The 13,023-nt window shown below is 32.7% G+C and overlaps 1 protein-coding gene across 14 annotated transcripts in view; it reads right to left on the reverse strand.

Moving 5' to 3' along the window:
- The window catches only part of LOC141459867 (uncharacterized), a 50,522-nt gene that overhangs the window by 7,982 nt on the left and 29,517 nt on the right, over nucleotides 1-13,023 (reverse strand). For 8 of the 14 annotated variants that reach the window (XM_074139419.1, XM_074139445.1, XM_074139474.1 and 5 more), the window contains 8 exons: nucleotides 12,260-12,460; nucleotides 7,849-8,055; nucleotides 5,014-5,217; nucleotides 4,779-4,937; nucleotides 4,630-4,689; nucleotides 4,517-4,561; nucleotides 3,439-3,480; nucleotides 3,319-3,363 (listed from right to left, as the gene is read on the reverse strand). In XM_074139419.1, coding sequence (XP_073995520.1) covers nucleotides 3,319-3,363; nucleotides 3,439-3,480; nucleotides 4,517-4,561; nucleotides 4,630-4,689; nucleotides 4,779-4,937; nucleotides 5,014-5,217; nucleotides 7,849-8,055; nucleotides 12,260-12,460 — 963 coding nt within the window. Of the gene's footprint in view, nucleotides 1-248; nucleotides 290-3,318; nucleotides 3,364-3,438; nucleotides 3,481-4,516; nucleotides 4,562-4,629; nucleotides 4,690-4,778; nucleotides 4,938-5,013; nucleotides 5,218-7,848; nucleotides 8,056-12,259; nucleotides 12,461-13,023 lie in introns of all 14 variants that reach the window. The other 6 variants (XR_012461656.1, XR_012461655.1, XM_074139428.1 and 3 more) reach the window with 6 other exon arrangements.

Consider the following 13,023-nt stretch of genomic DNA (forward strand, 5'->3'; position numbering starts at 1 on the left):
ATACTTGGAAACATCATCTATTTACAAATTCGGAGTATCTAAGGGCGAATGCAAATTTGTGGAAACCTTCTGGAATCAACTCCAGTCAACATGATAGCAGTCAGCTCCTGACATATGGACTTAGCTACCACCGATACTGTTTTAATTTTTGCAATGTCACACCAATCCAAGTAAGGAATCAGCAGCCACAAGAAGTGGATGAAAAGGGCGATTTCTTATTCGCTTTTTTAGTACTAATGAAGATATACCTTGGACCTTGAATGCTGGAGGAGGAGTGATGTAGGAGCACCTGATACAAACAAAAATGGAAATATAAAAGCCAAATAAATAAATTATAAACTAATAAGTTTATAAAGGTGTCAGTGAACAAATATAATATAAAATGAAAATTAACTTCCAATAAAATCATTTTGAGCCTAGCTTCGAGATCGAGTGTAATTTTTTTGTATTAAATTCTGATTGAAATACCAGATTTGAATTTTTTACTACTAGATTTGGATACAAATAAATATGATGTACTAAGATAATATAATCAAGATATTTGGGTTGATTGGTATTCCTCCGTTGGTGAAGATTAGGTTAGGTTAAGATTAACAAAAACTCAAATCCACTTTTGCTAATGTTCAGCTCAGTCACTGAGAAGTGATACAAGATAGCGCGTAAGAATTTGTTTCTTGGGCTCAGTATAAAAATAAGTTTGAAACTAACACATCTTAGCTTTCCTAGGTATTTTGAGGTATTATTATTATGTTTTATTTATTTATTATTATATGTTATATACATAATATTTTGAATCATCAGATATCATTGAACCTCATATTGAAAAGTGATGAAATTTCAAAAGTATTGGACATTTTTGAAGTACTGTAGTTAATTCCTCAAACAGATTTACTATTAGCCTCTACTAATTGGCAAAAGATGTCAGCACTTTAAAACATTCCGTACAAAAAAGTGGCATCAAACAACTGCACTAAAATTTTTTGAAATTATTTAAACAATTTTTTCAGTTGCGTTTGTATCTAAATATGCTAATCAAATAAATACTCATAACTGATATTGAAAAAAATAAATAAATCTTTCTTTATCACCGCTTAACATTTTCAAGGCCGAATAAATTGAGATAATTCACTCAAAATAAAATAAAGTAACTTCTTGAATATACTGAAAACTGACTGCTCAACAGCAAACGCTGATCGTTATAAAGCCAAGAAGTCAACTACATTTTTAAAAAAATTTATAGAACACTCAAACCACCATGCCTTTTAATACACTTCTCAAAGCTAAAACTCCTCAATTTTATTCAAATTCGGATTTTAAAACATACTTAACTCTTTTCATAATTTTTGGTGACTTGTTCATCGTTTCAATAGGATGAAATAATAAGTGCCAAGTTCAGTCATATTTTGTATTTTTTTATTATGCCGAGCTTTCGACCTATGGACTTCAGGGCTGTGGAACATATTTACAGAGTGGTAACAATAATTATATTAAAATGAATATGTATAATGTAACGTAATTTACAAAATTATTTACCTAATTGACAATGTAATATTTTATATCTTTAAAATTTGGTATGTCTTCTGCCTTGTCTGCTAATGGACTGAGTGTGATCGGTTTTATGTGTTTGGTTGTGAGGAGGTCAGTGTTACCAATTGTCAAATATTTTGTTGTAAGTTAAGTACATGTTAAAATTGTTCGTGTCAGTTTTGAAATTTAGTCTGTTTTCTGTTTTTGATATGTATATCATTTATAACACTTTTCTTTGTGTGTGTTGGTTTCTGATTTAAGTATCTTTGTGTCTGGGAAATCGAAAGTGTGATGATTTTCTGTGCTGTGTAAGGAAAGTGCTGTGGTGTTCTTTTTTAGTTTTGTATCGTAAGAGTGTTGGTACAGTCTTCTTTTTTTAAGCACTGTGATGTTTCGCCTATATATTTTTTGTGACAGTCTTTACATTCTACTACGTATATAAGGTTTGATTGTTTGTCTTTTTCAGTCCGGTCCCATAGATTCGAGAAATTTCCCATACACCTCTCAGTCCATGAGCAGTGATGATAGAAGACGCACTAACTTTTTTAAAGATGTAAAATATACATTGTCAATTAGGTAAATAATTTTGTAAATTAAGTTACATTATACATATTCATTTTAATATAATTATTGTTACCACACTGTAAATATGTTCCACAGCCCTGAAGATGGCCTAGCCCATAGGTCGAAAGCTCGGCATAATAAAAAAATACAAAATATGACTGAAATTAGCACTTATTATTTCATCCTATTGATACTTAACTCTGCTAATTTCACAGTTTATAAAACTGACAAGATTCCTTCTCTTTAAGCACTTGCAACTAGCTCCTCTCTTCCGAATCTAGGTTTGAATCAATCTTTCGAGAAAGTTTATTGAAATACAAATTACAGATCTACACGATATGCTGTAAGTTCGAACTATAGTGAACATTTTAAAAGCTTATTGCAGAAAATCTTAGAAAAGTCCCAAAACGATTGTGCAAAAATGGTATTTATGAAAAAGGAATTTTCTTTAACAGGAAAATTAAGTAATATGTCTCACCATCCTTAATAAGAAATAAGAGATCGGACCAATTTTTTTTCCCCCCGAAAATAACACCATGGTTCCCAAGTGGAGGGAACTTAACCTCCCTAGAAGTGCTTTTATGCTAATTTCCTAGCAAAATTTTAATAATTAAAGTTAAAAATCTGCATTTGTACAATAAGTATTCAAATTTTAAAGGGAATCACTGAAACTACTTTTGAGACAATCTCAAAAAAGCGTAAAATCTATCCAGTAGGGAAACACTTCTAAATACTTACCTAATGAAGTTCTCATCATTTGTTCGTTTTCCCTCTTTTCAGATATAACTAGGAATTTTTTTTTAAATTAGAACATGAGGCAGATTAAAAGCAACACAGCTGATTAATATTAATACCTGCTCTAGTGTAGTGTATTTTTTTTTTCAATCAAGTTTTAGCAACCTGCGAGTTTTCAAAAAGAAGATTTCCGGTAAAACTTCAAATTCGAAAATTTAACTCAATCGCATCACTAATAAAAAAAATAGTATTCTTCATAATTCGCACTCAATTTAACGTTATTTTGTGAATATACATAAATGTATATTTTAATATTATGAATTTAAAAGAAAAGAGATATTAATAAATTGGCATTAGAGAGTGAAGTTCAAAAATGTTTAAAAAGTTTTTTATGATATAATCTATTCTAATATTATCTAATTATTTTAGAATTAAACATTTAAGATACTTTTCAAAATAATTTAGAAAAGCAAATACTTATAAATGACTTGCCTATTCAAAATCTGTTCTTCTGCTACGCCTTTCCCCTTTCCTGTTCTGAAAATGTTTTTAAACTGAATTAGAATGTGAGGCAGACTCAAATCAACGATACTGAATAAAATTAATTAATACTTGCTCATCTCTAGGATACTATCAGTTGGAATATCTAAAACACTGAAATAATTAAAAAGAACAATTAAAAATTACGAATATTTAATAATTAACATGAAAGTGAGACTAAAAAGAAAACTGGCCATATGCTAGTTTGTTAATTCAATTGATAATGATGTAGCGTGATAATTAACCTAAGTAAAATAATAATATTTTTTTAAATAGTGAAATAATGTAACGGTTAGATGTACTTATATTATTTGCTGAATAAGAAGCTCTTCGTTATTTTAAAATAATACTTTTTTCTTCTTAAAAAAAAAAAAAAAAAATCAAAGTGTTAGGTAATTTTATTTACTTTCTTTTAAGAAATTTACCAGATGGTTCGGCTACAGTATTAGCTATGCAAAAAGCTTTAAATAATTAACACAAATAAAATAAATAAATGAAATTGTCCTAGATTGAAGCAATCATTGCATCAATTTCTTGTCAGACAGGCTCGCCTGTAAGTGGAATGTGTATAGAAGTGTACGACGAGTAAGATAGAAGTTGTCTCTTTATTTGGACAAGTAAGTTTTTATGTTCAGTACGTCGAGTTCTTGATGCATTGGTGTGGTTCTAATAAAGCGAATGGCGTTTGCTACGATTCGTAATTCCATTTTTGAGGATCTAATTCCCTTAACGAACCTGATGAACAAATTTTTGAAGATGAATAATGAAAATTTAAAACCGGTCAAAATTAAAAACTAAGGATGGCAGATCAAGGCATTGAAATTATTTAGAGTATGATTTTGAACTTTCACAAAAATAAGAGTAACTGTGAATAACGGAAAGGTAAAATAAGTCAGTACAATTAAACAATTTGTCAATAATATCAAACGAAGTAAACTGGATGTTTTTTTTATACTTAAACTGCCGTTCCTAATCGAAAATCTGTAGTAAATATTTTTGTAAACAATTTGACTTTAAATTTAGACGTTCTTTAAATTGATAAAAGACACATCAGTTGTGTCAGTATAATTACATTTATTTTTAATTATAAAACTTTTGGATTGGACAGGTGAGGATGATGAATATAACGATATAATGAATAAATACTTGCTTCCAATCAGGTTGTTCAGTCTCTTCTTGTGGTAACATTATATATCTAAAAATAAAATTAATGTAATTTAGGTTTTAATATTATTTAACGATAATATTATAGAAAACACTCACCTTCGATTATTGTGGTACATATAATCAAGAGATACATCAGATAGTGAATCTTCCGACCTACTTTTTTTTGTGTGTGTTTTAATAACAAATTTATATTAGCAATTCAAATAATATTATTTCTAAATGCTAATTGCTAATCACAAGATTACCTTATAAAAAGTGAATTCTTGGGAGTTTTTTTCTTCGATTTAACTTTGAAACTGCCCCTAAATTGTTTTAGTAAGTGCACTATTTTGTCGAGTTCTTCTTTTTTAAAAATTATTTTAATTTTATGAAACGGTTGTTTAAACTTCAATGCACCTTGTGATCTGCAAAATAACAACCATAAGGGTGTACTATATTTTATTAACATTTCATTCAAGTTTAATTGTAATATGAACATACCGAAAGACAAATGCAGGTATATTTTCTTTTAACAATAACGGCTTTGGAAGTAACTCTGGAGTAATTTCAACTATTTCTCTAATTTTGTCAGATTCTTCAAAAATTTCCTTTTCTTCATTTAGTGCTACTAAAGCATTCATTTTATTTCTGTGCAATTCGCTATCAGACAGTTCTTCTTCATCTTCCCACTTTACTTCCGACACACTATGCAAAGTAAAACAATTAATTATTTTAAGGTGCACTACTATTTTTTGGTGACAGGTTTATAATTTTTTTTTTACATAGTGGGTGTTAACTTTAAAGGTTGCTATGTCTTTGATCTTCACTATTTGAATAACTAAACAGAGAGGACGATGAGTAGCCAATCTACAAAGTGAATGTACAATTTATATACTTATATTTCAGGAGTTACCCTTAAAAGCAGTTTATTGGCTCGTTCTAATGGTGCTAGATATATTGAGCAATATTTACTCTGGTTATTTACCATAAGAACGCTCTAAGTGAGCAAACATGTTTCAAACTAAATTTTAAAAAATAAAGCATAGTATTATTTGTCTTTAAGTTTACTTTCTACCCAAGCAGATTTAGATCTCTTATCATCAGTGTGGATAAAATGCTATTGAGAACGCCAATGTAATGTCAGCACTCCAAGTAATTTTGGTCACTAAAGCTAAATTTTGTAAAGTTCTACAAGGGTGAACAAGAAAGGTGATCAGAAATCGAGAAATTGATAGAGCCACTCATCAAGTTTGTAAACCAAAAGAAAAATCTACAATAAATGTTTTTTGAGAAATGAAAAACGTCTTAGATGGCTCGCAAGAAGTGCCTAATACAACTGGAACAAGTGCAAGGAGAGCTAAAGCGTGCGCAAATAAGTGGACAGAACAAAGAGAAAGAAGATACTCACGGAAGAGACTGAGTCAATATAAACCTCGAAAGCTAAACTCAAGTCAGGAAATTTTAAAAGAAAATAACGTTTATCAAAAGAAACAATTCTCTGCTGACGTAAGATAAGAAACGAGAATGGAGAAATGGTGATTGATTAAAACGAACGAATATTTTCTTAAGCTTCCTCAACAGAAAGTGAACCACTGTGGACCAGTCATTGACAAATAATTAGATTAGGACGTTTCCTTGGATACCAACTATATTAATTATTTATTTACTCTGTTTATACCGTTTAGGCTTACAGAGGTAGTTGGCTACATATGAGTAAATTAAGAATAACATAGACAATTACATACAAAAGTACATTTGTAATTATGTACTCACAAAATTATAAAATAAAATGAAAATCTTCTTAGAAAAGAAACTTTAAAATATTTATGCATATGCACACGCACTCACATAATATGCATACATACACGCATACGCACATGCATATACATATGTATATCAGAGCAAGGAATAAAAAAAAATTATAATACTTTCTGTATCTAACAAAATAATATGTATGTAAATGGAAGCAAGAAAAAGACGCAGAATTAGAAATAAAGGTGTAAAAGAAAGTGAAGGAGAGAAGAGATTACTTGAAGTTACCTTAATAATAAGACACTAACATTAAGATAGTAATGAATTTCTTAATTTAAAACTTTCAATGAAAGATAGGTATGTATCCTTTATTTTCTCTTCAGGCGTATTAGTAGAAAAACTCAATAATAAAATAAATTTATCGTAGTCTGAAATTACAGAATTTTTTTTTTCTAAATATTTAGCTCTAATTTTCTAAATATTTAGCAAGGATGAGGGATGCCAACTATTTAGCGATATTATCTTTTCATGGACTTCAAAGCGGCCTGTGACAATGTTCACAATAGCAATAGCCGATTTGGGTATTGCTCTTATGTTAAATACAGAAGTTAAGTAGTGTGCCTGTTGCCAGCCACATCATGCACGATAAGATGTTCCAGAGTACCTCAGATTTGTTTGAAGTAACACTCCTAAGGCAGAGAGATTAAATGGCCCCTCCTTTTATTCAATGTTGCACTCCAAACAGCCATAAATAGAGCTGGTGTGTAGCAAGGTGAATCCATTTTTAGACCCAAAAGCTTAAAGAGTTCGCTGACAATTTTAGGAAGGTCATTGCGAAATATTAAGGAGGTGTACCGACAGGTGGATGTTGAGGCGCTAGGAATGGGTCTCCAATGTTAATGAATGGAAAACAAAAATTATGGTACTTAAAAGAAAACCACAAATGACATTGGTATCTTTTGAATCAATTAGTAGCTGCCAGTATCTCTGTTCGGCTATCAGTAAATAAGGTTATTGAATTGGAGGAAATAATTTACAGCATTTTGGCTGAAAATAGGGCAAATTTAAGATTACAAAGAACATAAGGTGTCGCCTTGTTAGTGGAGGCAGTGAAATTACTATAGAATGCAAAAAAAAAAAAAAAATTACACGCTAATTTAAGCGTCAGCTAATTGATGCACTTAGGCGTATTTAGACTCTACAAAAAAGAAAATATACGGCGACGAAAAAGAAGAGTAAGGCTATTTGCGGAGCCTTCTAGGGTGATTATATAATCTAATGTAATTCTGCAGCGAGTTAAATGTTTGAGACACCTCCTGAGGATAAAGAATGATAGGACCGCCAAGAAAATATATAACCTTCGCTTGAAGTTAAGGTACCAAGAGGCCATTCCAAGGATTGATTGGAAGGGCAGCGTGCCGGAAGATTTGAAAAACCAAAAGGACAAATAGTGGAAAACAAGATCAATCTAGGCGATAGGTACTTGTTGAAGAGAGCAGCTATAATATAAGCCTGCTCACCAGTAAAAGAAGCGCTGATTTTGGGACCTTGACTTTCAGGTAAAGGTACAATATAAGTACTTACAGATTGGCGAAAAATGTGTCAAGCGATGTTACTGGAGGAGGTACTTTAACATTACTCAGTTTAGGTTTTGGGATTTCTTTTCTTAGAAAAACAGAAGGTTTTTTTTTTTTTTCTTTTAATTGTCTCTTAATTTCCTGAAGTTCCTTCGATTCTACAGTTATATTAACAGGCTGCCGAATCTTCCTCAGCATAAAACAACGCTTTTCACTAAAATTTAAAAAGAAAGGATCAAATTATTTCAATTAAGATAAAAATTATTATTATTATTATTATTATTATCAGAATGCATTTTTCTGAGTTGAAACCAAAATTATTCTCCGTAGAAAGTTAATAGCAGATAATGAAAATTATATTAGACAATACATATATGAAAATGTCAGAAAATGGGTAAAGTATACTTATATCGGCTGCATATATGAGCATTTCCCATTTTCCACGTTTGTAGTACTATACGTCTTTATCGGAGCTCAAAGACATGATGATGAGAAAAGAGGCAGCCAGGAGGAGGTTTAGACGCACGCGCTCATCTCATGACTACTCTCTGTATAAGCTCCTACGTAACCTTACTCTGATCTCTGTCCGCCGAGCCAAATCCCTTCATATCTACTTATCTCTCACCAATGCTCCTGATTCCAAATCGAAATGGGCCATGCTTCGAAAACTTTCCCTCTGTAAACCCAATCACTCCTGCCCCATTTCAATATCTCCTGATGACCTGAACGCCCACTTCACTTCCTTCTTAAACAATGCCTCTTCTAATGTTCCTGCTCTCATTTTACCCTCCTTTGATCCTAACAATTTCTTTTTCCATGATATTACTCCTGAAGCTCTCCTAACCTCAGTTCTGAAGTCCCGTACAAATGACTATGGCCCTGACAACATTCCTGTCAAAATAATTAAAGCCTGCCTCCCAGCGATATTGCCAGTCCTTTACCATATTTATAATTTCTCCCTTCAGAATTCTATTTTCCCATCCTGCTGGAAAACAGCTCTAGTCCGTCCTCTAAAGAAAATCTCAAATACCACCTCTCCTATTGATTTTCGTCCTATCTCTATTTTATTAAATTTCTCCAAACCCTTTGACGTTTTGCAATCCCAGCTTTCTAATTACCTTGAACAAAACAATCTCCTTAATCCACTCCAATCTGGCTTTCGTCCTTCTTATTCCACTCAATCTGCACTCTTGAAAATTACTCATGACTTGCAGACGGCTATTGACGACCAAAAACTTACCATCCTTATACTCCTAGATTTCTCCAAAGCCTTTGATACCGTTGACCATCATAACCTGCTATGTAAACTACAATCCCTCTCTTTTTCCAATAGCACCCTCCGGCGGTTCCAATCCTTCCTGTCTAATCGTTCCCACTTCGTGGTCACTCCCGATAGTAATCCTTCTTCACTCCTTCCTTTGTCACGTGGTGTACCACAAGGTTCTTCCCTATCGCCCACCCTCTTCTCCATTTACATCAATGACCTTCCTCTTTCCATCTCTCATTCCCAGTATCACCTCTACGCTGATGATTTTCAGATTTACCTATCCTTTTCCCCGTCGGATTTGTTTGAAGCTGTGTTTAAACTTCAAGACCTCAATATTATCTCAGCATGGGCCACGAACAATAAGCTTACCCTGAATGTAGAAAAGTCCAAAGCTATTGTTATTGACTCCAACCCACTCCTTAAATCATTGGCTCCTCTTCCTAATCTTTTTCTTTATAATATCCCAATAAAATATTGTTCCTCTGTGAAAAACCTTGGTATAACTTTTGATCAAAACCTATCTTGGAAGAACCATGTTTCCCAAATCTCTCGTCGTTCCATCCTTATCCTAAAGCAGTTTAATAGTTCCCGCCACCTTTTTCCAATTAAGACCCGGCAACTCCTAGTTTCCTCTCTTATATTTCCCCATTTCGACTATGGTTGTTTAGTGTATGGCGGTCTTTCTGGCGATATTGAAGCTAAGCTCAAGCGCCTCATGAACTGCTTCATAAGATTTATTTTCAGCATTTCCAGAGACTCTCGCATTTCGCACAGCTACGATGAGTTGAAGTGGCTTTTTCCTGTCTATCGCCGCCAATATCTTTTGGCTTCTTTCCTTTTTCAAGTCATCCAGTCTCAAAGGCCTTCCTATATTTTTCAACTCCTTAAGTTTAAATCCTCGATACATTCCCGTAGTACCAGATCTCGCTCATCCGATCTCTATATTCCCTCTCACCGTACCTCATCCTTTAACAAATCCTTCCTAATACGTGCTACCTCTCTCTGGAACTCCTTACCATCATCTGTCCGCCATGCTCCTACCCTATCTTTAAATCCCGACTATTCAGTTATCTCCTTTCTATCCAGCTTCCTCCGAAATTTTAATTGTTTTAATTTATTTCCTTAATTTTTATTGTTATTTTGATTTTCACTTTTTGTAAATACTTATTTATTTATTTATTTTCTTTCAATCATAGGCCAAACTATTAAGGCCTCTATTTGTACCTGTGTTTATTCTTAGGCGACAATTGTCCCAGAATAATAAATTTCTTTTCTATTCTATTCTATATAATCCATATACGAGGTGATTAAATAACGAGACCGATGCTTCTGCAGAAGAACTATGCTACCTCCAAATCCTAACGACCGACAGATGTGCAGCGTAAAGCCTTCTCTTTCGATTACAGCGTCTCACGTGTTTGTAGAGAAATCTGTCTGACCGGAACAGTCGTTTGTGTAAAAGGTGTTAGTTTCGTTTTGCCGAAAACATGATACTATACATGTAGTAGAGCAACGAATTGTCGTGAAATTTCACATGAAACCGGGTAAAACCGCTACTGAAACTTATCTTTTATTAAAAGAAGTTTATGGCGATGAATGTTTATCATGTGCGCTAGTTTTTGAGTGATTCAAGCGTTTCCAAGATGGCCGAGTATACGTCGGAGATGATGACCGCCCGGGTCGCCCTTCCACGTCCAAAACGGATGAAAATATCGATTATTATTAATCAACATTACTACCGTGTGGTGCTTGCTCAACTCCGTGAAAGAGTAAGGAAAAAACGACCCGATTTGTGGAAGAACAAGTCACGGGTTTTCCATCAAGACAACGCGCCGGCTCACACTGCATTGTCTGTCAAGACGTTTCTAGCCAAGTACAACATCCCAGTTTTAAGCCATCCGCCTTATTCGTCTAACCTGGCCCCATATGACTTTTATCTGTTCCCCAAAGTCAAATCTGCATTAAAAGGAATACGATTTCAGTCCTTTGAAGCTGTGAAAGGAAAAGCGGCACGCGTCATGCAGGAGCTCACAGAAAAAGACTTCCAGCACGGTTTCGAACAATGGGAAATTCGCATGGAGCGTTGTAGGGATAGAGAAGGGGTGTATATTGAAGATGATAATAACTAAATATGTATAAATTTAAAATAAAATGTTTTACGTGTCATAGCTCTTATAGTAATAGACTCGTTATTTAATAGGCACGTCTCGTATGAATCCAAAATAAAAATACAGCATCGGAAGTGGAAAATTTGAAAACTAGACCAAAAAAAAAAACATATAGTTTATCTAATGGGTTTCCGGATTTCCGCTTTCTTAAAAAGTTATTAGCGATTGGTGCATTTTAAATGGATCACTCTTTATATCTTAATCAATCAGTCTTATAAAATGTAATATACATTTTAAACATTTATACAAAAATACTTTTTCTTGATGTCCAATAAAGCACACCTGTCTGCTTAAATTGTATGAACGCTGTCCTAAATGTATTAATATCGTTGACCTCTGACAAACGTTCTCCAGACATTTGGAGTTAGATAGCGAGCATTTGGGCTACCAACGACTCCGATTTTAAAGAGACTCTTTATGCAGGAAGTGGAGTCAAGTCTAACTAGTGAGCGAGACTACACCACTTAGCTTATTTAATTGGCTGAGCTTAAGACAACTACTGGGTTGCTTATAATTGGATATTGCTTATAATATCTTCTGAACTCAGCAGAACATTAGGCAAAATATTAGAGTAGATCTTTCTCTTTCTTTGCAGTTTATCTTTTTTTGCATAATTCTTCTTCTTCTGCACTTCAGGGATTAGGGCCTGTTCCGTCTTCACAATATTTTATATATATTTTATTATTTTTGTATTTATTTATTTTTTTGTTTTTTGTTTTTATCTCCATCTTTTTAATGGTCGTCCTACACTACGTTTTCCTCTAGGTCTGTACATATTGACCATTACAGGTATTCTTGTAGTTGACATACGGTTAAGATGTTCCCTCCATCTATCTCTAATTTCTTAGAGTCTTAATTTCTTTTTGCATAATTATAAAGACAATAATAGCTCAATACATATTTACGAAAGATATCTCTTGCTGAAGAAAACTGAAAAATTTGATTTTTAAAATTGAAACCATAATGAAAAAGAAAATGTATACTTGTAAACACAATCGTCCACAATCGGAGGAGTAGATTGATGTTTTGGGAACAGCAACAGTTGACTTTCCCTTAATGGCTGTTTACTTTTTCTTAATTCCCGAAAGTGATTCAATTGTTTTTCCAAATCATCCAATTCTTTGGATTTAACTACTATTTCATTAAGTTGATTTTGTTTTATTTTATCTTCGTCCTTCTTTTTCCTAGGAGCAGAAAATTAACTTAATATTAGTAAACTGTGAACTACAAAACCAAATATGAATTGAGTGAATTTTTAATAGTAAGGGAATGGACTAACTCCGCGGAGATCTCGGATTCAAATCAAAGCAGCTGGATTCGAACCCAGAATCTCTGCATGGAAGATTATTTTTATTTAAAATTAATATTAAATAAAAATAATTTATTACTGTTTTTTAGATTTGAAAAAATGGATTTTTTTTAGGTTTAGATACAGGGTGACCAGAGTTATATGCTCCACCTACTTTTTTTTAAACGGCGGGAAATTTCGAAAAAATAAAAAACACGTATTTAATCATTTTTAGTCTAGTTTATTTTCAGTTATTGACCCATTTTTTTAAACCCTGTATCTCGAGATACAGTATCCAACTTTGTTTTTTCAAATGAAACGTTATATTTTTTGTCGCATATTTTTATAGTATTTGACCTCCTAAAAAAAACAAATAAATTTTTTTGAAATCGTTTAGGTTTTTCAAAAGTTATGGTAATTTAAAATATGAAAAAAAAATTCAGTTTATTGTCAAAATTA

Source organism: Rhodnius prolixus, unplaced genomic scaffold (genome assembly GCF_049639745.1).
Source record: "Rhodnius prolixus isolate KJV_2025 unplaced genomic scaffold, Rpr scaffold_1, whole genome shotgun sequence".
In the NCBI taxonomy this organism is placed as follows: domain Eukaryota; kingdom Metazoa; phylum Arthropoda; class Insecta; order Hemiptera; family Reduviidae; genus Rhodnius; species Rhodnius prolixus.